At 34.2% G+C, this 26,962-nt stretch overlaps 2 protein-coding genes and 1 pseudogene across 4 annotated transcripts in view; all 3 read left to right on the top strand.

The window, feature by feature from the left end:
• The first annotated feature begins 5,550 nt into the window (after positions 1-5,550).
• LOC124846533 (PHD finger protein ALFIN-LIKE 1-like) lies at positions 5,551-8,781 on the top strand. The gene is made up of 5 exons (XM_088098462.1): positions 5,551-5,797; positions 5,886-5,918; positions 6,487-6,709; positions 7,500-7,620; positions 8,200-8,781. The coding sequence occupies exons 1-5, from the start codon at positions 5,707-5,709 to the stop codon at positions 8,449-8,451; spliced, it is 720 nt and encodes a 239-aa protein (XP_087954588.1). The 5' UTR covers positions 5,551-5,706; the 3' UTR covers positions 8,452-8,781.
• A 2,815-nt stretch (positions 8,782-11,596) lies between these two features.
• LOC148193851 (zinc finger BED domain-containing protein RICESLEEPER 1-like) lies at positions 11,597-13,918 on the top strand (annotated as a pseudogene).
• Positions 13,919-14,710: 792 nt separating this feature from the next.
• ESP4 (HEAT repeat-containing protein) overlaps positions 14,711-26,962 on the top strand; it is a 40,512-nt gene continuing 28,260 nt past the window's right edge. For all 3 annotated transcript variants that reach the window (XR_015782122.1, XM_088098583.1, XM_088098584.1), the window contains exons 1-9: positions 14,711-15,102; positions 15,482-15,641; positions 16,463-16,555; positions 16,640-16,745; positions 16,849-17,017; positions 17,505-17,679; positions 20,468-20,596; positions 23,527-24,081; positions 24,236-24,850. Coding sequence is in view for 2 of the 3 variants with exons in the window: in XM_088098583.1 (XP_087954709.1) it covers positions 14,879-15,102; positions 15,482-15,641; positions 16,463-16,555; positions 16,640-16,745; positions 16,849-17,017; positions 17,505-17,679; positions 20,468-20,596; positions 23,527-24,081; positions 24,236-24,850 (2,226 nt within the window). In the remaining variant the exon portion in view is untranslated. The remainder of the gene's footprint in view (positions 15,103-15,481; positions 15,642-16,462; positions 16,556-16,639; positions 16,746-16,848; positions 17,018-17,504; positions 17,680-20,467; positions 20,597-23,526; positions 24,082-24,235; positions 24,851-26,962) is intronic.

Consider the following 26,962-nt stretch of genomic DNA (forward strand, 5'->3'; position numbering starts at 1 on the left):
CCACCCTTATATTTCATCTTTGATTTTGAGTAATGTTATGTTGCCCATTTTTGGCCATATTACTCATCTTAGATCAAGACTAGAGCAACCCATGAGGCCCCTCTAGTCACCTTCCTCCTTGAGTTGGTCTAACCTCTCTTGGAGCCACCAAACACTACACCACCACCATATCTCCTAGAGGCTTTGAGCTTCTACACTATTCATACATTATCTCATCATCCTTGGACCATTTACCACCACATTTATGCACCATTCATCCCATGAACACCCCTCCATGCACATCTCCTAGCTTTGGCCCAACCTAGCCAAGGCGGTTGTCATCATTTGGTATCAAGAGTTTTGGTTCTTCAAGAGTTAAGTCTTTTGGTCCTTATCTATCCTTTATTCTTCCATGTTTTTTTATGTTATTTCCCTACTTGTTCTGTTGTGTTTTTTTTCATCTATCATTTATTCTGGCAGGAAACTGTGACGATTTTCAAACTTAAACTACCTCTAGCTCAGTTGTCCACAAAATACGCAAAAATATTCAAATGAAAGCCCTTTGAGTCTAGTTTCCAACAAAAAAAGAATCACTTCATTTGGAGTTTTGTACAGAAAGTTATAGGTAAAACACTCAACAAAGGTCAAAGCTGTCAGGATGTTGTCATTAGCGTTTTTCAAGTTCGTTTTTGGTAGTTTTGGCTACTTTTTTGTGCCTTTTCTTTTTTTTCAGCCATTCCTTGCTGTTTTGTTTGGTCTTATATGCTTATTTTGTGTCATTTTTATTTTTGAATCCATCCATGTTGTCTAGAGTCATGTTTAGTCCTTTTGATGTCTCTATTTCCTAGTTGAAACTTTGAAAATCATCAAAAATATATGTTGAGGTCATGTCCAAAAAATGATTTGTATTTGTGCCTTTGAGTGCTTCTATTTTATATATTTGAGTTCATACTTGTTGTTAGATCATGAACAAGTTCATAGAGTTAGGTTTCCATTATGTCACTTTTTGTGTTTCATGCTATATTTGATTCTAGTAGGTTTTCTTCATTTTGGTACTATAAGCTTGTATGAACTTGAAACTCCCCAGATTTGAGATATGATTTGGTGTGTGTTTGTGCTAAAAATTTCAAAAAAAATAAGAAACAAAAGGTACAAAAGAAAAGTAGACAAAAAGTACAAAAGCAAAAGCAGAAAGTAAAAGTAAAAGCACATGCATGTACCATATGTAACCAACTTTTGTGTGAGCACTTTGATGTTGATTTGGGAGCTGAAACTCATGCCCCTAGCTGATGTTCCAACAACCATGATGACCTAAAAAGGTTTTGCTTAGTTCACCATTTGGTCTAGCTTGCAAAAGAACAAAAGCACCTTGTGTTTTTCTAGTAGTTTTGGTTTTTTGTGATTCATTCTAGTGTCTTTCTTTAGGTAACTCCTTTTGTTGTGTTAACCTTTCTTTCTTACCATTTAATTGCTTGATTGTCTTCTAAACATTCATGGTTGTCAAAGTAAAACTCCTTTTGAAGAGCCTTTGTTCATTTTAGACATTTTCTTGCTTTTTCCTTGGACTCTTTTTGGCTTTAGTGGTGTTAACTTTTGGTGTAGGTCTTTGGATGTTAAAAAAACGTGAGGATCATGGGGATAATAGCCCAAAACAGTGAGCAACATCCAAAGGTGAAGGAGGCCTTGAAGGGAAGCTTGAAGTCTTGGTCTAAACACAAAACAAGAAAGTATACACTTGGTAAGAAAGAGAGACTTATGTGTATTTTCTTTGAATTGTAAAATTGTAGTTGTTTTCCTTTTTGGACTTGTAATATTTGGCCTTGTTAGGATGTGTCCTAACTAGAACATTGGACTTTGATTAATATTGCGTTTTGTAGTTGGTAAGTGTGAGGAAACCAAAGTTCCTTCTAACTTCACCATTAGGCCGCATAGATTAGCTTTAATTGCTTTCTTTAGTTGTGATAGTCTAGTGTGTGTCAACTTTTATTTCAAGTTTAAATCCCTTTGAGAAGTTTGGTACAAGAGAACTTGAGGTAAGCTTTGGCTAGGAAAGACTTGGTTTCTAAGTAATCCATAGTGATTCACCTCTCTTTCCTGGAAGTGAACTTAAGCTTCTCTTGTCTCCTTAAGTCTTTTAAGGAATTTTATTTGAAATACTAAGTTTGTTTGCTTAAGCCATTTTGAAAATCTTAAAAATGTCTAGGATTATTTTTGAAAATTGTTTTTCAAAATTCTTTTAAAACAAATGAGTTTTTATAGTAGCTTGCATTTAAGTCATTGTGAGGTTGAGCTACATTCTAAAGTTAAGAGTGACCTTCCATTATTTGGTGAGAATACTAGTGCATTATCATACCTAGCATGGGAGAAAAGAATATAAGAACTTCATTCATTCCTAGTTAGACATGGTAAATATCATATACTTAGTTTATGCATCTCTAGGCTTGTAGGACATGCAAGTGAATGGTGGAATCAAAGACAATCTAAGGTTGAGAAAGGTAGAAAATCTCCAATTAAAGATTGGTGTGATTTGAGAGCATGCATGAGAAGAAAATTTGTTGCTTCTTCCCTTGTAATAAACCAAGAGCAAATATGTGAGATGAGAGAGATAGAAAAGAAAGAAAGAGTTGAAAGAAAACAATATCTTGCTACCTTAGAAGAAGAGCTTAGAATCCTTAATGAAAAACAAGAAAAAGTCCAAAAGGATTTAAGGAAGATAAAGAGAAGAAGAGATAAAGACAAAAGAAGGAAGAAAGAACAAAGAGAAAAAGAGGAGCATGAGAAAAGAGAGAAAGAACAAAGAGAGAAAGAGGAGCAAGTAAAAAGAGAGAAAAATGAGGAGGAAAGAAGAAGAGAGTATGAAGAGAAAAAGATAAAATAAAGGAATGAGAAAGAAAAGAGAGAAAAAGAAGAGATTGAGATAAGAGAAGAAGAGGAAGAGTTACTAAAGCCCCCTACCACTCCCACAATTAAGATTGAGACTAAGATGATGAAGGGAGTTTTCCAATCCTTGAACTTTTCTCAATACATCCAACCATCTTTCATAACTCCAACTTTTACTTTTGAAAAATTTTCAACTTCTTTTTCACCTCCCACTATTTTTAACTCCTCAATTTTTTCCAAATCAAACTTTGAGTTGATGTTACCTTCTACGATACAATTAACTTAAAGTAAGCCCAAACAATTTTGTGGAGTAGACCTTCAAAGTTTTCATGTAAATTCTTTTAAAATTAGCATAAGGTCTTCTTTAAATCTTTCATCTAGATACATGTTGTTTGTGGCTCATAAGATTATTGGTTTTGTGTTTGATGACACTTGCATATGGATCTTTGATCTTGGTGGAAAGATACACAAATTAACCAATAATAAGAAAAAGGTTTTTGTCATAAAAGATCAAGAAGATTTGAGGACAAATCCTTTTCTAAAGGGAGGGTATGATGGCATATCCCTAAAAATTAAGTCTTGTCTTGGAATGGATAGTCTTTCAAACATATACATCCAACACAAGACAAATTAAAGCTTCAAAGATGCTCTTACTCTTCAAGACCTTGATCATTCATTTGATTTAAGGTGTATCATTGTTGGGAGCTATATTCTTCATTTACACACTATTATAACATTTCTTCTAACTTGTGTTATAAAATGAGTATTTGGCCTTGGTGGAGAAGCACACAAAACTCCAAAGAAGATAAGGAAGTTTTCCTTGTTCCATGTTGAAGATTTGAGGGCAAATCTTTTCAAGAGGGAGGGAATGATGGCAAATCCCCTAGTCATGGTCAAGCACTTTCAAGAGAGTGGAAGTCATCCATGAAGGTGACATCAACTCTACCTTGTGGGCCACCTTTGGAGCCATCATGGAGCATGGATTGGAGATTAGTGTAGGAATTTAGGCTATTGTATTAGGCCATGTAGTGTAGGTTTGTTTAAGGCTTGTATTAAGGCCTAAGTAGCATAGGATTTTCCTTAAAAGTTAGACATCCAAACCAAGTGGAAAGTGTGTGCCATGTCTCATGCTTCCATTGGAGAGGATTTACTTTTTAAAAGGTAGTCACATGGCACCTTAGGAGTGGAGAGTTTTTGCTTTTAGTAGTGGCCACATGGCACTCTAGGAATGGAGATGATTGTGTTTTGTGAGTGGTCACATGTCCTCCCATCATTGGAGAGGATTTGTGGACACTTGTCCACTCCTTAGAAGGCCTCATTTTTGGCCAATGAGAGCAAAGGTGGGAGATCATGCTTTTAGGGTTAGAAGGAGACACCCTTGGCCTATAAATAGAGGTGTCTCCACCCTTATATTTCATCTTTGATGTTGAGTAATGTTATGCTGCCCATTTTTGGCCATACTACTCATCTTAGATCAAGACTAGAGCAACCCATGAGGCCCCTCTAGTCATCTTCCTCCTTGAGTTGGCCTAACTTCTCTTGGAGCCACCAAACACTACACCACCACCACCATATCTCCTAGAGGCTTTGAGCTTCTACACCATTCATACACTAGCTCATCATCCTTAGACCATTTACCACCACATTTTCGCACAATTCATCCAATGAACACCCCTCCATGCACATCTCCTAGTTTTGGCCCAACCTAGCCAAGGAGGTTGCCATCAAAAAGTTAGAGAGAAGGAAGAGAAAGGAAAGGAAACAATGTTTTAGATAAATAGTACATATTTAGATAACGAACCTAGCTTTAGAAATTTCTATTTATATTATAAGATTATTTTATAATAAAATACTCGGTCTCATTATTTTAATACACCGATCTACTATAATATTAGGTCTTACAATTACACTTTAATATTTATTCAAGAAAAAAAAATTACGAATTTAACAAATATAATATTCATAGTTTATATCCTATTATATAATAATGTTATATAATATCTTAAAAGATAATACTTCATTGTCTCCAAATAATATAATCTATCTAATATATTTATTTATTATTATATATTTCAACTATTATCTTTCTCTCATTTTATAAATGTTAAATATCTTAAAGATATCATATTTGGATTTTATACTTGAACTATTTTGAATAGTCCAATAATAACAATAATCTAAATTTAAGCTGCATATGTACAACACACAAATTAAAAAATAATATATATATATATATATATATATATATATATATATATTGAAATATTTTTATTTAAATAAATTCATCTTATCAATAATTTAATTAATTTTATTAGAACATTAACACTTTAATAGAAAACACAATTTAATTTATAAATTTTTCAAAAAAACCTAAATTACGATAATTTTCATTTACAAAAACTTTATGTCACATATAAATTATTAAAATTGTTTAATTTAGAAATATTTTAAAAGGCTATAATTTCAATATTCCGCATTTATTTTTCATTTACAATAGTCTGATATGGTTTATAAAAGTGTAATCATTGAATAAAAAGTATAATAATAATAATATTAATATTAATAATATTAATATTAATAATAATATTAATAATAATAATAATATTAATAATAATAATAATGTTTTGATTGTAGCGTAATTCACATAGACACGCAGACATACACTCTTCCACTATGTCTGTTGTTCTATTTATTATTTTCCTCTCCAAATTCCAGCCTCTTTCTCTCAGTCCCTAACACCATCACATGCACCCGCGATCCCTACGATCCCTTCCCATGGTCTCGACCCTGCACCTACGTCGCGCCTTCTAGAACCTTCCCTTCAGATCTCAATTGCCCCTTCCTTTCATGCAAATGGCTTCCACTCCCCGCACCGTCGAAGAGATCTTCAAGGATTACACCGCCCGAAGAACCGCCATCGTTCGCGCTCTCTCTCAAGGTCCTTCCTCGCTCTCTCTCTAACTCCCCTTTTTCCCCTTCCAATTTCAGTCATCGCCCTAACACTTTAGGGCTTTTTCTTCTCTCAGATGTCGATGAATTCTACGGACTCTGTGATCCAGGTACAGCGAACCCGCGGATCTGAATTCTGTTTGCTTTACGTTCCAAGACTGTTTTTTTTACTGATTTTCCAATTGTGTTTTTTTTGTTTCTGTGTAAATTGAGCAAGTTGACTTTTTTTCTTTTATCAGAATTTTAGCGAAAAAACATATAATAAAAGAAAGTCAAAGTTTGACATGTCCCATCCGACATGTTTTATAACAAACGAATAAATAAATATATATGTATTATTTGTTTATAATATATGTAAATTGGTTAACAAACTAATTATCAGTTAGTGATTTAAGCTGGTTTTGGATTCTTAGTTTGTGTATGTGTGACACTTAAGCAGTTTATGTGTTGTTACTAATCTGGTAAATTTTGAAAAAGTTAAGGTTGACTTGGGTCGGGTCTGTTCTTCTGTGACATGTTGGGTTTTGGATTTTGATTTGGGCGTAAGGTTTGAGTTTGATATGCGCGTAACTAACTGGTTGAGTTAGATGTGATAGTTGTTATGGTTTTCTGTGATGATTACTGTGAATTTGTGTTGTTTCATTGAGTTCGAGGTTTTACTGGTTTGCTTGTTTTAAGATAAGGAGAACCTGTGCCTCTATGGACATCCGAATGAGACTTGGGAGGTGACTTTGCCTGCGGAGGAAGTTCCGCCGGAGCTACCGGAGCCTGCTCTTGGAATCAATTTTGCAAGGGATGGCATGAACCGCAGGGACTGGCTTTCTCTGGTTGCCGTGCACAGTGATTCGTGGCTACTTTCTGTGGCTTTTTATCTTGGAGCTCGTCTTAACCGCAATGAAAGGTACAGTCTATCTTTGGTTTGGGTGTGAGCATGTGGTGAGGATTTAAGTTGGTTTTTGCTCGGTGTGTGCAATGCTGATGCTTAATTGCTGTGTGTAATGTTGAATACTGGGGTCTTGTTATTGTAATGGGTTCTGAAATGCCTCAGGATCGTGATGGGTGAATGTTGTTGAAGAAATAATGGTTTTTAAATTAACTGGAAATGAATGTTGTGATTCTGGATTATTTTATGCAAGCAGTCCTTTTATTAGAGGTCTCTTAAGGCAATCTTATCTTCTAGTTTTCCTTCTCATCCAAAAGAGTAACAATTCAGGAAACTAATCATGAATTTGAGGTTGGTGGGATGGATTACCATCGTTCGTCTGTGAATTCTTATTATTTAATTTAAGTCCTCATCTTTTGGCAATCATGTTTATCTTTCCCACTTACAATTATGAGCTGCAAAGGGGATTATATTTTAAGCTGTAATAATATGCTTTATATTTGAACTCAACAATTATGTCAAAGCAATTCATAAGTGCCTTTATCTTTCTGCAATCGTGTTTATCTTTCCCTCCTATATTCAATTTAGAGCTGCAAAGGGCATTATATGTCCCAAAGATACTTAAAGAAAATATAATAAACTGATTTTAATTTATTATTTGAACGGGGGAATATGTATATGCTGTTGCTTTGGTTCTTGGAAGTTTTTCCTTAGTAGAATTCATGTTCTCAGTTTCCACGACATCTGCTCTGTATCGAGCCTATAACCCCTACTTTCTATTGATGGTTCCATAAATTCCTTATGGCAGGAAACGTTTGTTTGGCTTGATAAATGATCTTCCTACTGTTTTTGAAGTTGTGACTGAGAGGAAGCCGGTAAAGGACAAGCCCACAGCAGACAGTGGAAGCAAATCTAGGAGCAGCACCAAGGTTAGTGTTGTTGTAAGTGTATGCATTTTATTTATTTATTTATTTTGTGGTCGGATCATCTGAATTTAGTTGATTAGCACTCTGTCATGGTTAGGTTATACTTATGCATTATAAAAGTTTGTAAGGAAAGTAAATCTATCAATGTCATTATATCTTCTCAAGTTATTATGGTACTAAAAATTAAGCACAAATTTAACACTTTATTGTACATAATCATCGACTTGTTTATTAATTTTTGTACAGTCAAAAACTAAAGGGGCCTTTAAAGATTCTGGATCTTAATCTTTTTGTGGAACTAAGAACAGAATCTGTCACACTGATGCAGCGACAATTATATTTTCCTCTTTGCATTATGATAATAAAAATTACTGTGTAGGTGAATAAATGGACTGTATTTTAGAAACCCTTTGATCATGAAATCTGTTTCATGTTGCAAATACTTTTAGGAATAAATGGAATGTATTTTAGAAACTCTTTGATCATGAAATCTGTTTCAGGTTCCAAGTACTTCTAAGACATTGAATTAAAGGTTGCTAAACCTTGCTGCTATATGATGCTTGCTTGTTCATTTATCTGCAGAGATCAAGTGATGGGCAAGTTAAAAGCAACCCGAAGTTTGCAGATGAAGGATATGAAGAGGAGGATGACGAGCATAGTGAAACCCTGTGTGGGAGCTGTGGCGGAAATTACAATGCAGACGAATTTTGGATTGGTTGTGACATATGTGAGAGGTGGTTCCATGGGAAATGTGTGAAGATTACTCCTGCAAAAGCTGAGAGCATAAAGCAATACAAATGTCCATCGTGCAGCTTGAGGCGGGGCAGGCCCTAAGCGAGGGCAATCTGAGAACTGAATAATACTGTTTCATGGCCGACAAGATACTGTTATATTGTTGCATCTCCTACAGAAGTTTGTGTAAACAGTATAGTATCTATGTCTGATCATAATCTTTCAGATTAAGTTAATTTCTTCTACCCAGATTAATCATCAGTGTATGTTATATAATTTATAGAATAGGATACCTTACATTCTATTTTGTCGATTAATCTATATTTTGCTTGAATTTACCAGGTGTATGTATGCTTATTTTATTTTGTATCTGAATTCTGACACACAAGGTAGCTGGTAAAATACTGAGGTGTGACCCACCATTCCTGGATTCTTCTAATTCTATAACTATTGTGTTACTGAATAGGTTAATCAAAGTCTTTTCTGTGTTATTCTATTTTTACATTACATACGTGGCAGACTTGATATTAAACATACAAGGTTGTGTTTGATTTGAGAAAAGTATAATGTTTGTATTTCCTTCCGTAAAAGGACTACCAAAAAGGGTATGTTTTCATGTTTTATTGGTTCCTAAATATGTTTTCATGAAAGTGAAAAAGTTGTTATAAACAATATAAATTTGGGAATTTTACATGTGTTTCTCACTAAATTAATTTTCGTTTCGGTTCTTATATAAATGTTTGCTTATGTTTTGGTTTCTACAATGTGCTAGCATTGGCTAAGTGAACAAGTGTATTTTTTTTTCTTGTTTTCAACAATTTTTTATATTTTGTTTTGGCTTTTAATTTTATTGTTCACCATAATTTCTGTTATTATTTTGGTCCATGTTAGAGGTAATTGACTCAATTGGTTGATTGAGAACGGAATATGGTTCCTAGTAGTATAAATCATAGTATAAATCTTTCTTTCGTTTATTTTTGTTCCTTGCATATTTTGATATTGCATTATGGTCTAATTGTGCATCACTAGTGATATATTGAAAAATTTTCATCTCTTATGTTTTTCTGTTTGTTTTCACAATTGGTATCAATCCTCTGCAATGTTAAGCCTCACTTAATGTCTAAAGGAAAAGGAAATCATAGTCCTGGTTGAAATCAAGCAACAGCTTACAATAAAATAAGAGTCCATCAAAGGCCTCCAACCTTAGAGAAGAATTTCTATACTATAGAGACGGGATGGAGATGTATGTTAAGTCTACACATTACCAGTTGTGGAAGAAGATCATCATTCGAGGATATATTAAGATCACGTCCTAAAAGAAGACTTGGTAAAAAAGAAGGATTTTAACACCATGCAATTAACCAATAATGAAGGACACACTTCAACTTTTATTTTTGTCCAAAAATGAATATAAAAATGTTTGTAGGTTGAAGGAGGTTAAGGAGATGTGAGACTCCTTAAAAATTAACTGTGAACAACAAAGACGTTATACATTGCACTCCTCATATATGAAAATTTTCAAGTATTATAATGAGAGATTCTCCTAAAGGAATATAACATTTTTTTATATCAACAATATTAGTTGTTAGTATTGTTAATGGAAGGAGTTGAACCCACAATGTTCAGTGAGAGTTAGACGGTCTACACAGGTTGTTAGATGATTGATTTATAAGGCACCGTTTAAACCACAATGTTCAGTGATAAAGTGTTTTTCAAACGTTTAGTAAAACTACTACAACATTTAAGAAAGAAAACTTTTAAGGAAAATAGCGTCTGATGACAAGAGCATTTATCAATGATTAAATTCGTAAGCAATTGTAGCGTTTATAAATAAGATGTTTTGTAAAGCTAAAACAATAAACACACAATTATTTTATATCGGTTCAGTCAAATAAGCTACGTCTAGTTCTTCTCTAAGACCTCTTAGAGGGTTCCACTATAATCTCAATAAGATTACAACTGAGTATTAACACCACTCCTGGTTACATTAATCAATCCTGGTAACACCTATTACACTCACTAGAACTTAGTATTAGACACCACTCTTTGTAACCTAGTCAATCTTCGTAACACCTGTTACGCTGACGATTTCAAGTATTCTAAACCATTCATGGTTCCCATAGTCAATCTTGGAAACACCTATGACACTAACTAGTCTGAGTTTATCCACTCCTAATTTCCCCTAGAAATTGTCTAATAGGCGTTTAACTGAACTAAGCTAACCACCAAGTGTTTGAATTCTCTTTAGAATGTATAATCAATCATATTGTTTACAAGTCTTAAATGATAACTCTCACAAAGAAGATGTGTTTATAATATAACTCAATCTAATAGATCTCTTAGGATTTTCTCTCTTCTTACATATGTAAGCTTATGCCTCTATGAAGCTTAGGAGTGTATTCTCAGAGTTTTTATTCTTACATGAGTGTGAGTTTTGCTTTTTAGATGATCTTTTTGTTATTCACGTGCATATCCTTCTTAATCTTCTTTACAAGGGATATTATATCTATAGGCTTCATGGGAAAAGATCTATCAAACAATGGTTGTCTTCAACATGGACTTCCATATAATTTTGTTTAATATAAGTGAATTAAAGAATTACTTGTATATTTAAATCCAAATGTAAAAGTTCCAAGTAGGAATACAGTTGTTTATAATATTTCAAAGAAATTTCATGAACACAAAGAGAGGGTGAAACTTGTAATGTGTAAATCTCATAGTAGAATTTGTTTAACATCTAATTGTTGGACTTCTATAAATCAAGAAGGATTTATCTATTTGACTGCTCATTTTGTTGATGTTGTTTGGAAGTTGAATAGTAAGCTTATTGCCTTCTGTAAAATGGAATCTTCACATATTGGTTATGATTTGGCACAAATTTTTTTTTATCTTTGTTGCTTGATTGGGAAATAGATAGGAAGATATTTTCTATCACATTATACAATGATAGTGCCAATGAGGTGTTGCATAAAATTTCAAGTGAGCAATTGAAATTGCAAAATAGTTTGATATGTAATGGTGATTACTTTTATGTAAGGTGTAATGCACATGTCTTGAATATTATTATGCAAGAGGGATTAAGGGTGGCTTCCGATGCTTTACAAAAGATTAGAGAGAGTATAAAATATGTGAGAGGATTAGAAGCAAGAAAATTGCATTTAAAGAATGTGTTATTCAAGTAAGGGGTATTGATTCCAAAGTAGGTTTGAAAATGGATGTTCTTACTAAATGAAATTCTACCTATCTTATGCTTGAGAGTGCAATTAGATATCAACGTGCCTTTGAAAGTTTGGCTATCCGTGATAGAAATTATGTTAATCGTCCATCAAATGGTGAGTGGAAAAACGCTAAAAAAATGTGAGTTCTTAAAGCCATTTTATGTAATGAATAATTTGATTTCAGGTTCTTCTTATCCAACTTCTAGTCCTTACTTCATGCAAGTTTGAAAAATTGAATGTTTGTTGCAGAAAAATGTAAAAAGTGATGATCCGACGATTAAAGATATGTCATTGAGTATGATTAACAAGTTTAGTAAGTATTGTGATCAATGCTGTGACAATCTTGCTATTGTGGCTATTCTTGATCCACATATGAAGTTTGAAACAATTCAATTTTGTTATAGAAAGATTAATCCTTCTACTTTTGAAGAAAAAATTAATATTTTAAAGGTTAACGTGTATAAGTTGTTTGAAGAATATGTCAAATTATATCAATTGAGTCAAACACTTCAAGTTTTCAAGTTTCCCCTCCAACACCACAACCTTCTTTTACTAATGATGAGCTAGTGATGGATGCAATAGATGTTAGTTTTTAATTCTCAACTTATTTTATTTTATTTCTTACTTGTGATGAATGACATATTAAATTTATTTCATGATGTCTTAGGAATATGTTGATTATTTGAGCCAACATGTTAATGACATTGGAAGGTTCACTAGTGCAAAATTGGGCTTTAACGTCACCCCGTAGACGTCGGACCACAAAATAACCAACGTAAATTATTGACCAGTGCGTAAATAAGTGGGCATATAGACGTTCGTTAGGAGGGGCACTGACATCTATTATAGACGTCGGTGCCCCTCCTAACGAACGTCTATATGGTTGAACACTAGGTGAAAATTCATTTTTTTCTGCCTTAGAGACGTCTGGTCCCGCCACCCCAACGTCTATATTCGATTATAGATGTCGGTGCCCCTCCTAACGGACATGTATATGTTTGACAAGTAGATGAAAAGTTATTTTTTTCCGTTGTACAGACGTCGGATCCCGCTATCTGACGTCTAAATGGCCTGATAGGGTAGGAGAAAAGTTGTTTAGGACGTCATATTAGTGAGGGCCCTGACGTCTAGGCCAGAATTAACGTCAGTTCACCTAGGGAACCGACGTCTAGTTTGCTGTTAAATTAGACATCAAACCCGCAGTTACGAGCAGTTCATCGTCTTTGTTCTCGCCTTTTCTCTCCACGACATTGCTTTTCCAGGTAAGTTTTTGTCTCTTTTGAACCGTTTAAACGTTCTTTAATTCCGATTACATTAGTCTTTGGTTGATTATCTTTCATTTGAATCGATTAAAATGAGTTTTTGTTGTGTTTTGCTGTAGTTTTTCTCGTGTCTTTGGGTAGCGTGATACCGCATTCTCCCTTTTCTAGTTTCCTCGTAAGAAAAACTTGCGTCTTTTGGATGTCTTATAGCGTTTCAACCAAAAACCGAACTTCGGTCCTTGCCTAGTTTTATTGCCACCGTTCGTTTTCATTAGCGGTTTTAGTGGAACTAGGCAAGGACTTAGATTCGGTTTTTGGTTGAAATACCATAAGAGATCCAAAAGACGCAACCTTTTCTATGACGAAACTAGCAAAGGAAGAAGGTGTTACTACGCTACTCAAAGACATGAGCTACAGTAGACGTTGGTTAATGCAATGTTCGACATTTATGGAGTCCTTTAGACGTCGGACAATGTATTATTCGACGTCTATGGAACCCTTTAGACGTCGGGGTCATGCAGTAACCGACGTCTATAAATATGTTGGACTTGTTTGAGTTCGACGTTTGATTAACGTCACCCACGAAGACGTCGGTTCTGGAGCTGACATTAAAAGGCCAAAATAACAGATTTAAATGCCCTTTTTGCATTAGTGGTTTGAATTGGTCCTTTATTTAGATGAATGGAATCTTGATCCAAAGTTTTTTGATAAGTTGGATGTATTGAGTTATTAGAAGGATCATCAAGATCGTTATCCAAACTTATCTAAGATGGCTTGTGACGTTCTTAGTATTCCAATCACTACAATTGCTAGTGAGTCTGCCTTTAGTCTTGGTTCTTGTATGCTAACCAATATCGTTTCACCATTTTTCCAGAGAAAGTCGAGACACTCATTTTAACTCAAAATTGGTTGCATGATTTTGAAATAACATGTAACATTATTGTTAGTACTATGAAATTAATTTAATTATTTATTACTTTGTGTTTCAATATTATTAGTTAACACTTTTTTTATTATATTGTAGATGGGGATAAATAAGAAGATGCTTCAAGAGAGCAAAATATTGTGGATTTATCCATTCAAAACTAATCTTATAAATGGATAAGTTACACAAAAAAGATCAATATTAGAAATTTATTTGTTCGCCTTTTGTATTTGCTTTTGGATTGCATTTGGACTGTATTGTACTTTTTTTTTATTTTGAATTGTCTTTGAAGTTTAATATCATTTTGGAGTGAAATTTATTTAGATTTGAATTACAAAATTTGTAATTTTTTTTTTGAAAAAAACTTATAATTAAGTGAGTTAGGGAGCCAATCTATTTAACCCACCAACCCGTGGTAAGTTGGGTCAGATTAAAATTTTTCTGACTTGCTAATAAATAAGTCAAATTGGATTCACTCACCAAGTGACCAACCTGTGGTAGGCCAAACTGAGTCGGGTCGGTCAGGTAACCCATTTTGAGAACATTACGTTTCATGTTAACATTTGAATGATTTATACTGACTTTGAAAGTGAACTTAAAAACATGTATAACACTATAAAATAAATTTAATGTAATTATATTTAACCATTCATTAAATTATAATGGAACACAGTTATTTATTTCTATACGATATCTATAACCAATAATATGTATAATTATTTTATTTAATTTTAGGTTTTAATATCTTTTACAGAATAAATAAAAATAATCATCTAAAATATATTTTAAAGTTCTAATGTATTTACATGTGATATTTAATAATAACATACATTATGTTTTTTAAATTAAAAAGAAAAAGTAACATTTTCTTTTCTGTCGTAATTGTGAAAGTGAATATGTGAATTAAGAGGGTATCTTATTATAATTCTTTAATAGGAATTAAATTAACATTAAAAAAGTCGCCCATTTCTTGCAGTACCATTTTCAAACACCCCTTCTCCCTCTTCTTCCACCAAACCCTAGAACAAACAAACCACAGTGATCCCCTCGCTTTCGATTTCCATGCAAATTCTCCCAAACTAGCCTCTGGCTGCTGCTCGTTCTTCTCCTTTTTTGTCAGGGCCATGGTCGGAAAAACCATGTCCATGGCGGCAACTTCGCGCGAAAAGCTCGCAAGTCTCCTGAACGCTGCCAAGTTGGCCAGTGACATCCCCTCCAAGCTCGAATCCCTGCGCCAACTGCGCCATGAACTTCCACCCGAAGACCCCGTCCTCCTCACTGAGTTCCTCCCCTCACTCTTCTTCTTCCACTCAGATCCCTTTGGCCCCGTTCGCAAATTTGTCACCGAGTACACCTTTTCCCTTTATCTTTTCTCCGTTCTCCGTCTGTGGTTGGATGAGCTTTGGCCAAATTGATTTCCAATTTTGTTTAAAATTTGTTTTTAGATAAAATGATGCTTTTATCTTAATGCCAAGTTTACTGCAAAGCATAGGCTAAACTTTTCAACATCATGTAAATGCTACTTGTCGTCGGTTTCCAGATAAAATTAATTTTATCTATAGCAATAACCAGACTTGTTTTGTTAAATTGGGTATGACTGCAGAAGCCAAAATCAGTTTCATTATTTTGACCTTGAAACCAAACACACTTTTTAACTTTTATTTTTTTGCGTTGGCTACTGGAATTGAATTTTGAGGTGAACCTATTTTTTCTCTCTCTGGTTTCAGGATGCTTGGTGAGATTGGATTGAAGAACACCGAGTTCTTGTCTGACATTGTGCCTGTGCTAATTGAGGTTCTGAATGACGACACACCGGCAGTAGTTCGGCAAGCTCTTCTGTGTGGAATTGAGTTGTTTCGTGGCACACTTGAGAAAATTGTGGTTCAGGTGCGAGCTTTGTTTTGAGAGGGGAATGAATTTACAATTTTGCAAAGAAATTGGTAATGAGTGTGGTTAGTGGTGGTTCACTTATTGTTGTTTTTGGCTGTGTGTTGGTGTGATTGCTCGTTGTTGTGGATTTGGGTTGTGTGAATTTGTTTTGAAATTTGTGCAACTGAATAGGATTGAGTATTTAGTTTTATTTTTCTTTTCAACATGTTGGCATAGATGATACATTGATTTCTTTAAAAGGTAATGTTATACCTTCTGGAAGGGAATCATGGTTTTAAAAGGTCCACAATTGAGATATTGGTCACAACTGTGGCCATGTTTTCCTGTAATTTCCCAGTGTCAAGGTTGGCAATGAGACTGCAACTGCAGTTTTAATTTTTGTAAAGTGACAGAAATCTTGGTTAGTGAATTTGATGTTTATTTGTTTCAATAAGAGGGAAAGTGAGGGAAGGTGACATTATTAGTTAAAACCCATATAATTTTTCTTGGGTTTATGATATGTCCACAGGGACTGCCAACCGTCCAATTCTGGTTCTGTGCTTCAAAGTTTTTATGCCTTTTGCTTCTATCAATGAAAGCATTATAACTACTAGTCTAGAACATCTTGTATAAAGTTATGAAGCAAGTATATCATTCATAATTTCATGGCCTCTACCAAAACAGAAATCAGAAGACGAATAAGAAAATGCTGGAAAATGTTTAGTAGTTATACTTTAAAAAACTTAATATCTGACAGTAGTTATCTTTCATATGTTAATGTTCACATTGTATTCATTTGATGATATGAGCATTCCCATTCTGGTTTTATTTTGTGATAGGGTCTTTACTCTAGTGATTTAGATGGTGCACTTGAATCTGCATGGGAATGGATGCTTAAATTCAAAGAAAAAGCATACTCACTAGCTTTTCAAGTAAGTAATTGCTCTCATTGAAAGTCTGAAGTTTCCTGTTTTGGTTTATGGTCTGATGGTTGTCCTTCGTAACATGTTTGAAAGTATGGAAGTGGTGGTGCTAAGCTGCTGGCACTGAAATTTGTTGAAGCAGTTGTTCATCTTTACACTCCTGATCCTAGTGGTTCCTCTGAGCCTACTTCTCATCAAGGTATTACATTTTGAGTTTGGTTGAGAAAAAAATGGTACTGCCAAACCTTTTGCTTTTCTAATTCTTAAATTATGTGCTTTTATGACTTCTCACTTTTTTGTAGGAAAGCCTGTGGAATTTAATATATCATGGCTGAGGCGGGGTCATCCAGTACTCAATATTGGAGATTTGAAAATTGAAGCAAGCCGTAGTGTGGGTCTATTGCTTGATCAACTCAGATTTTCAAATGTGAAGTCCCTTAGTAACTCAGTTATCATTGTGCTGATTAAAAGGTATTTGATATTTTTCTTTACATCCTTTGATTTTCTGTCCAATGTGACTGCTTAAAAAGTATCACGACTTTATATTTTATTCTCGATGAAACATGCATTATGACAATCAGATGGTCAGTATTTGCTCGCATACTCCCTCTCACACACATGAATAGAGAAAGTTCTACTTGCTTAGAACTTCCTGATTACACATCCACGATGATCAGATAGTCAATATTGGATCGCTTCTCTTACTCAGTCACACCTGCACATGTGCATGCATTTATTGATAAAGAGAGAGGACTTCTTTTAATCTAATATATAATCATCTTAACTCAATGGTTTTGTTTGGAAGAGAACTGATTCATATTTTGAAAATCTAAGGATTTTCTGAGATGGCAAATTAATTATTTTTATCACCTACAATTACTACTAACCTTTAACTCTGTAAATTCATTGATCTGATTGGTGCTTTCTTAATATTGACTTCGTTATTGGTCTATAACAGTCTTTCAGCTATTGCAAATGAAAGGCCTGCATTCTATGGTCGCATCTTGCCAGTTTTGCTTAGTTTGCAACCTTCCAGCTCTGTTGTTAATGGGTTCTGTGTATCAGCTGCGCATCTTGCTTTGAAGAATGCCTTTCTAACTTGCTCGAAATGTACACATCCAAGTGCTGCTCCGGTAATTCTATTGGATAAAATGTGTTTAACATATATTGTTTACTTGTTGTGTAAATTTTAGTTTTATTATTTAATTTGCTTTGGGTTCATGTCAATGTTTATAAATTTCTAGGTACCATGTTACAAGTTATACTTTTATATTCCTATAAGGTACAAATCCTTTATAATAAGGAATATCTAGATTATATATAAATTTTTAATGTTTTCACTTATTTCTGTATAATATCTTTATTAATAAAGGATATAAAATATTTCTATTTATTGTGTTGATTTTCTTTTGTCAATATAAAGAAAGCATCCGTGTTGTCTCAAAAACACATGGTTTAGATCAATGTCTCTCTCTTTCCTATAATTCAACATGTTATCCAGGTCTGTTTCAAAAGCGTGTTGTCCAGGTAGATCCATTGTCTCTGAGTTATTTTTTTGGTGAACCTTTCTTTTAGGTTAATGAGCACAGTTTCAGTGTTGTCTTTGGGAAGTTTTCTAGAGTCATCCATTTGCTTTGGTGAACATAGGGTTGGGATACTATTTAACTAATCTATCCAACTTCACATGCCGACACGAACGACCCATCTATGTACCTTCACACATGTCGAATCTCTTGCTCTACAACTCCAACTATTGCATACAATGATGCCTAATGGTTGACCAACCTACTCCCTGGATGTCTCCTTCGTGTGACCCTACCATTATGGCGGTTGCTCCATGGAGTTTGTTTGGTGGGTCAATCTATTTTCTCTATTGGATTACTTTATTATTTTTTATTTTCCAAAAAGGAAACTCTTCTAGCAACCAATCAACATCCATAGCAAATTCTCCCACCTTTTCAGAATATAACTAGTGTTTCTTTTTCCTTGTGTTGATTTCATTGCTGGTTCTTATCATCCACCCTTCCAACTAGAATTATAAATGATTGCTTCTACATTTTTGGACAAGAGACTATTCCTATATTTGTTAAGGATATGAGAATCATTGCTAAATGCAGGCAAGAAAGTTGGTTGAGGGATTGAATTGAGAACTGAAGGAATAATGAAACAAGAAAATAGAAGAGGGTTTGGATTAAAATACATCATAATTAGAATTGTCAAATGTGGTGAAGAGTTGACTAACATATTCACCAAGCTCAGAGGACCAAAGATTAATCAAATTTGCGGCAAACTGAGGACATATGACTTATATGCTGGCTTTAGGATTATAATTATAGAAATAAGGGGCAAATTTATTATAATCAAAGAATATCTAGATTTTTTATACACACACACTCATATATATATATATATATATATATATATATATATATATATATATATATATATATATATGCACCTTAATTAGTAATTTGGTTCTTATATTTATGCCTATGATTCTCCTTGATCCTTATATTTTTTTTACTCAATTGAGTCCCACTATTTGTTAAATAGAGTCAATGAGGCGCATATGTTAAATTGACGTTAATGTTTTTTGATAGTGTCACACGTAAGGGAGAGAAAAAAAAAGAACTAGAAGGGTTTCAAGTTAAAAGATGACCCAAATTTTGACACTTGATACTCCCCAACGGCATTAACACCAGTTTGACAGAAGGGACCAAATTTATTCTATTTAACAAATATTATAACTCAATTGAGTAAAAAAGTATATAAGGACCAACGTGAATCATAAGCTTAAATATAACGACCAAATTACTAATTTAACCTATATATATATATATATATATATATATATATATATATATGCTCTATTAAGATTGTTTTTATTTTCCCTTATCATATCTTTATTATTTGAGGGTACCAATCTCTTCTTTTTGTTGTATTGGTTCCCTTTCCTTAATATAAATAAAGCATCTGTGTTGTCTCAAAAACATAGTTTTAGTTCAATGTCTCTTAGTTTCCTACAATTCAACATTAGGAATACTATGATTGACAACTAATTTTACATTGAATTGTTTGGTCTAGCTTATTTTAGAGAAATAATCACTTGTTTTTTAGTAATGTTCATGAGCTGAAAATATCAAATAGCTTCTTTGAATATTTTTATATTCATTGTTGTTAATGGTGGTTGGTGTAGCATTATTGCTGTAGTTGTGTGGTGGACTTTTTACCAGCTGCCACAGGTAATTTGCAAAGGGATGCCCACAATGATGAACTGTTTGTCACAGTGATGTGTTTACATTTACCTTCCAACCATATTCTGTCACTGAGAGCACTAATTGACATTTTCCTTAAATGAGTAATTTGTGCATATGGTATTAAACAGTCGGCACTGTAGTGGTATAGTGTTATTGCATTGCAGAAGCTTCCAGATCTGCATTTGTGATTCCGTTTACAATTGCAGATGCTATCATTGCTGTGGTTTTGGCATTAACCTGCATCACCTTGTCATCTCGAGTCTTGAGGCAATTGAACTTTAGTTGGTAATATGCCAATTTATATGTATTTTAGCTTAATGTGCACACAACTAAATTTTTTTATAATACATAAATAATATATGTATATATATATGTGTGTGTGTACTATATATATATATATTATATTTGAACTGTTAAAATAAGAGCGAGAGAAGCATTGGCTGAATCCCTAGTAGATCACATATGGTTATGCATTTATATATAGGAAAATCAAAGAGATGGGTGTATGTACGCATGATGTGGTTTTCTCTATGTGCACATGATGCTATTGCTGAATGTTGTTGGCTTTTGGCCATTTTCTGCAATTGATTACATTGGTGCATATATTTGAGACATTTGGTCGATATGGTGTTATTGTGGAAAACTGATTATTGTATTCTGGTAGTGGAGAGATCGTTTGGCAGGGGCCTTGAAGGAAATACAGTCAGAAGGAAAGGCAGATCGGGTGTTCCACCCAATCTCATCTAGCAATGGAAGCATTGAGAGAGAGAAGGATGATCAACCTGTAATCAAGGTAAGCACAACCACTTCCTGATAAGTTTATTTTTTTATTATTACTAATTATTCTTCTGTTTATTAAATATTTGATCTCTGAACATGTAAGTATGGAGGTTATGTATTGGCTGGATCGAATATTAGCTGTATCCGTATCTATAGATAGATAATTGAATTGATAGTTTCAATTTCCTTTTTTGTTTACAGAAGACATAGATGGTACTCTTTAGAAATTTTAGTTTTAGAGAATGGGTTTTGTTCCATCATTTTTTGCTGCTTTAGAAAAGTAAGATGACATTAATTATTTATTTCCTACTTTATTGGTCTTCTGTAATCGTCAAATAATTGAAATGAAAAGAAAGAAATTAATGGAGTGTGAACTTCATATATAATAAAATTGTCCTCCTTCACACCGGATGTTTGGTGACAAATTTTCCTGTCCAATGGCACTTCCGTAAAATTCTTGTGATTTGGGATTGGAGGCTATTTTTTGTTTTTTCCAATGCATTTACAGAGGTTATTGTGTCTAGTATTGAAAGTCTTAGAAAAGGGATTTTAAGCCTAATACACTTGAGAATTAAACTGTAAAATAATTCTAGAGGGCTTAATTGATCCCTCTCATAATCTTCTATTTATAAGAATAAATTGATACAAGAGTACATGATAAATAGGGTAACCCTAGACACAATATAATTATGATAAATAGGGTAACCCTAGACGCAATATAATCTTGATAAATAGGGTAACCCTTAACACAATATAATGATGATAAAATAGGATAAATATCTTAACAGATCTTACAAAATTGACTTGTAAGGTTATGTTTGGATTATGTATATACTTATTGTTGGAAGTCCCACATAGACTAGTGATAAGGTCAATTTATAGTATATAAATGGGTACAAACTTCATCTTACAAGCCAGTTTTGTGGGATAGAGTTAGACTTAAAACCCACTTCTTAATATGATATCAGAGCCAAATTAGTATCCTAGTGATGTTTGTTGGACATGTTTTACCCGTTATCGGACCATCCATTAATATCTAGTCCCACACTCGAGATGTATATACCTCGGCATGAGAGGGTAGGTTGGAAGTCTCACATCAACTAATGATAAGGTCAATTATACAAATAGGTACAAACCTCATCTTACAAGCTGATTTTGTAGGGATTGAGTTAGGCTTAAAATCTACTTCTTAACACTTATAATGACATTGGACAGTTTTGTTTTCTCTTTAGCTACCCTTTAGATTGATTTACAGTTAGTACATTTTGAATTCTAATGTGATATTAGAGTCTATCCTAGTTGGGGCCCCCACTGCAAATGTCTAGTCTTGCATATTCACTCGCAAATGTCCATTTATATGCATGAGAGATGTTCCTGGATTCCATTTTGGCTGGGAATATGGCTGAAGTACTTATTATAATGACTTGGCGAATCTTCCTTACTTGAGCTTGCGTTGGGGTTATGTCCTTTCTATTCTCAGTTTTTATATTTCTATTAGTATGTAATTAAATTCAATGCTGTTATATTCCATAAGTTGAACCTATTTTATTGCCGCCTTAATTTAATCATTATTTTTACCATAAATGGGAAATGTTTTGAAATAGGAGCAAATGTTAAAATTCCAAACAGTTGGCATTGTGGTTGCAATAAGAGAAATGGTTGTGGTTAGTTACATGGAATATTGCAGATAAATTTTTTTTTGTCAAGAAGCACGGTGAATTTAGGCTTTATTGAGGGAAACTTATATTTATCTTTTAATCTGTTTGTTTGGTTAGATCTGATTCTGAATTTAACATTAGGAGATTGTAACAAAAATAAAATCCCATAATTATAGGAATTTATTCTCTCTACGCTTGTGGTGATTGTTTCAAACCATACAATGCCTTTTTTAGCTTACAAACAGTGTTGGCAGCTGTTTTTCCCTCATATCTAGGGGGAAATTCCATATAAATCTCCTCTTTAATTTCTCCATGAAGGAAGGCATTTTTAATATCAAATTGTTGCAAGTTCCAACCATAATTAGCTCCTAGGGATAATATCACCCTAACTGTATTCATTTTTGCCACTGGAGCAAAAGTTTCTATGTAATCCACTCCATAGGTTTGAGTGAATCCCTTTGCCACTAACCTTGGGCTTAAAGTCCACTTCTTAACATGGTATGAGAGCTCTCAACATCTGGGAGCCGCCTCTGACTGCGCACTAAAACCCTAGTCGGCAGCCTTCATTGTTGCCACTCTCCATTTCAAAAACATCCTTCATTGTTGTTGCCAAGACCCTCCCCCTCACGCCGAGGTATAGACATCATCACGAGCATGAGACTAGACATTAATGAGTGGTCTGATAGCAGGTGGAACAACATGCCCAACAAATATTATTGTTCCACCCGCTATCGGGCCACTATCAGACCATCTATTAATATCTAGTCTCACACTCGATATGTATATACCTTGGCGTGAGGTGTGTTTGAAGTCCTACATTAACTGGAGTTAAGACCAATTTATAATATATAAGTGGGTGCAAATCTCACCTTACAAGCTGATTTTTTGGGGTTGAATTAGGCTTAAAGTCCACTTCTTAATAGTATCCAAACTGGAAATAAAAAAAAATTATTCACCCGCTTGATGGGGTTTATTCTTGTCAAGAAGCACGCTATGAATTTAGGGTTTATTTAGTGAAATTTATATTTATCTTTTATTCTGTTTGTTTGGTTAGATTTGATTCTGAATTTAATATTAGGAGATTGTAACAAGAATTAAATTCCATAATTATAGGGTTTATTCTCTCTAGGATTGCTCAGTTTTATATTTTAATTTCCGTTTTTATCTCAGAACACATATATAAATATAGGTCAGCTGACCTAATACTTGTAAGTGAGAAATAAAGAAATATTTCCTTTCTATTCTGGCAGGACATCATGTTATTCCTTACCATTTTTTATTTCAGGAAGAGGAACCTGCAATAAATTCTGATGATTCAGTACACAGTAATTTGGCAAGAAAACGATCTGGATCACAAATTGAAGGTGATTTAGCTGAAGATGTTCCTGGAAAACGTGTCAGGGCAACAATTGATGCTTTGGAAGAACCTAGCAAAGAGTTGGATGAACGTACCACTTCCAACTATCAGGATGATACTCCTTCAAATGTACCGGCATCTTCAAACGGAGATACGGACAATGGGCCCGTAAGGCAGCTTGTTGCCACATTTGGTGCTTTGATTGCTCAAGGTGAAAAAGCTGTTGGGCATCTTGAGATTCTCATCTCAAGTATTTCTGCTGACTTGCTAGCTGAGGTGGTGATGGCAAATATGCAAAACTTACCTCCAAATTTCCCTAATACTGAAGGAAATGAACGGCTGCAAGACATTAGTATGATTGGTTCTGATGACAAGGCTAAATATCCACCATCATTTGTAGCTGCTGTTATGTCACTTTCTAGTACTTTTCCACCAATAGTTTCCCTTCTTGAGGCACAACAATCAGTTTCAAATGAGGTTGAGGTATAATAATTAATTAAACATCTGTCAACCTTTTAGGCCTAACTTTTATTTTTACATTTTCTTATCTTTCCCTTTCATTATACATTTGGTCTGCCTACTTTTTAGCATATTTCTGAGAAGTGTTTTTTTAGTAAGACTTTGATATATATTACAGAAGTCACAAGGGGAGGAAGAAATTTCTGCAACTGCTGTCAATAGTGGTGCTGTTCACTCTGGCATGAATCTTGTATCTGAAAATGTACCATCTCCTACTGATTTTCCAACTTCTGATGCTAGTATACCTGGAGTTGAGAATGGCTGTACAACTATGCCTCCTGACATCCATGATGTTGGAAACTCAGAGAGTGGAATTCCTGGCCTGGATTCTTTTGGTCGTAGTGATGCCTTGTCACAAACTTTTGATCCTTCTTTATTGGCTTCCACGGAAGTGGGCCTAGAAGATGGCAGCCAAGAGCAAGATACTAGTTTGGATCTGAGGTCACCCCTGAACTTAGCTCCATCAATATCAACAGATAGATCTGAGGATCTGAGCCCAAAAGGTTCTGTTAGAGATGTCAACAGCTTGGTGTCATCAACAGCTACTTCAGTTGTGTTGCCTTCCCGTTTAGTCTTGCCAAAGATGATTGCTCCTGTTGTTGAACTTGAAGATGAACAAACGGATCATTTGCAAAAATCATGTTTTATGCGTATTATTGATGCATATAAGCAAATAGCTGCAGCTGGAGGCTCCAAAGTCCGCTTTTCAATACTTGCTTATTTAGGAGTTGAGGTGAAAATCCTATCTAGAAAATTTCTAATTTTATATTTCAATTGTAAAATGACAAATATTAGGTTCTCTCTATTGGAATTTTATTCTTTTTAAACTGTTTTTTGGTCCTTAGAAGCATGGAAGATCCAACTCGATTTATTATTTTTTTGAATTCTGTAACTGTTTCCTATTGATAAAATTTACAATGACTTTAATATGTATCCCTTTTGGGTAGGTGAGTAACCAATAAATTTGCACTTAATAATCTCAGGATCAAGTTTCCCCCTATGATTATAATTAACATGAGCAAAGGATACATAGCCAAAAACTCGAGGTACAAGATGATTTGTTGTTCCAAGGTTGAGGAAGAAATTAGAAAATAGTTGAATGAGACTGTTATTGTTTAGTGTTATGGAGTGTAGAAGATTGACCAAATAGGTAGCAGTAAGGACAATTTCGCCCTAATACTGTTTTGTGCCACTTTTATAGAGAAAAGAGACTCAAGTTGCATTTATGAGTTGCCAAATTTTTTTGCCACTCCATTTTGTTGTGGGTTGTTTGGACAAGAAGATTCATGAATTACTTCTTGTTCATTGAAGAAGGACAGTGTTTGGTTGAAACAATCTTTGGCACTATTTAGATGAACTCTTTTAATGGTTGACCCAAACTGATTTTTAATCATTTGGATGAAGCTTTTGAAAAATTGGCCCACATCACTTTTTTGTTTCACGAGAAATATTGATAGTCCTTGAGTGCAGTCGACAATGAATATGACAAACCGACTAGCCCCAGATAAGTTCAAAATTTTAGCGGGTCCCCACACAACTGTATATTTATGCAAAGGGAACAATAATTCTTTTGTTACTATAGGGAAAGTCAACACACTTGTGCTGTGCAAATATACATGTATCACAATTAAACATTCTATGTCAACATTTTGAAATAAATTAGAAAACATAATTTCTAGGGCACTGAATGATGGGTGACCTAAATGAAGGTGGTATAACTAAATTTTTTCTTCATTGTAGAAAGTTGTTTCTGACAGCAAAGACAAAGGAATTTTACTCTTATGCTATGCATCCTGTTAACATTTTCTAGGAGGTAAAAGCCCATTGTCTTCCCTAGCAAGTCCAATTAGCTTCCTTGTTCCCTGATCCTGAAATTGACAAGTTATAGGATTAAAAAATACCAAACAGTGTAAATCCATTGTAAGCTTGTGAACAAAAATCAAATTGGCAGACAAGTTGTGCACATGCAAAACTTCCTTCAGAATTGGATTCTGGTTTATCATATCTCCTTTTCCAGTAACTATAATGAAAGTTCCATCTGCAAGTGCAATTCTTTTGTTGCTTGGACAGGGCCTATAAGTATAAACCCAGTATAGATGATTGAGTTATGTGGTCTGTGGTTCCAGAATCAACTACTTAGGCACATTCTTTAGAGGAATTTAAGGCATTGCTTGAGTATGGGCAAACTGACTGAGTTTCCCTTGTTTTGTATTAGAGACTCTCATCTTAATAATCTCAATGATTTTGGCAACATCACCAACTTTGGAATAATTTGCTTTATAACTGTCCCATACCATCTTAGCTGTCTTCATGTACATGTAAGCACCACTCACCTATGGTGTCATGACATTCCACAACCATGATAGTACAACTGCATCTGCTGCATTCCAAATTGTGTAATTGGTTTAGAGTTTTCCGAGTATTGGACATTTTTGAGCTTTGAAGTATGACAATGTAGGCCAAGAAGAAATACATTGGAAGAAAGAAAGGGGTGTGGTGTTGCAGTAATGTAGGCTGCGCAGGTGAATAGATGGAAAAAAAGAAATGGGTGTGGTTTTGCCACAGTGCAGGCTGCGCATGATATTACACAGGCTCCCAAGGATTTTAGAGCTCTGGTACCATTTCAGAAAAACTATTTCTGATAATATTCATAGAAAAGAAATTGCTCTTAAATATAATATAAAAGACTTAATACTGGAAAATCTTAAATTATGATAGATCCTGTGCAATAAGTCTAAAATCTGTTAGCCTCTTAATCCAACAAATTCTTCTCCTAATTATGGAATGTAATTAAAACTGTACAAGGAAATATTATCTCCAGCGTTGTAGGAATTACATGATTTAT

Source organism: Vigna umbellata, chromosome 9 (assembly GCF_029865625.1).
Source record: "Vigna umbellata cultivar VRB3 chromosome 9, Vumbellata_1.0, whole genome shotgun sequence".
In the NCBI taxonomy this organism is placed as follows: Eukaryota; Viridiplantae; Streptophyta; class Magnoliopsida; order Fabales; family Fabaceae; genus Vigna; species Vigna umbellata.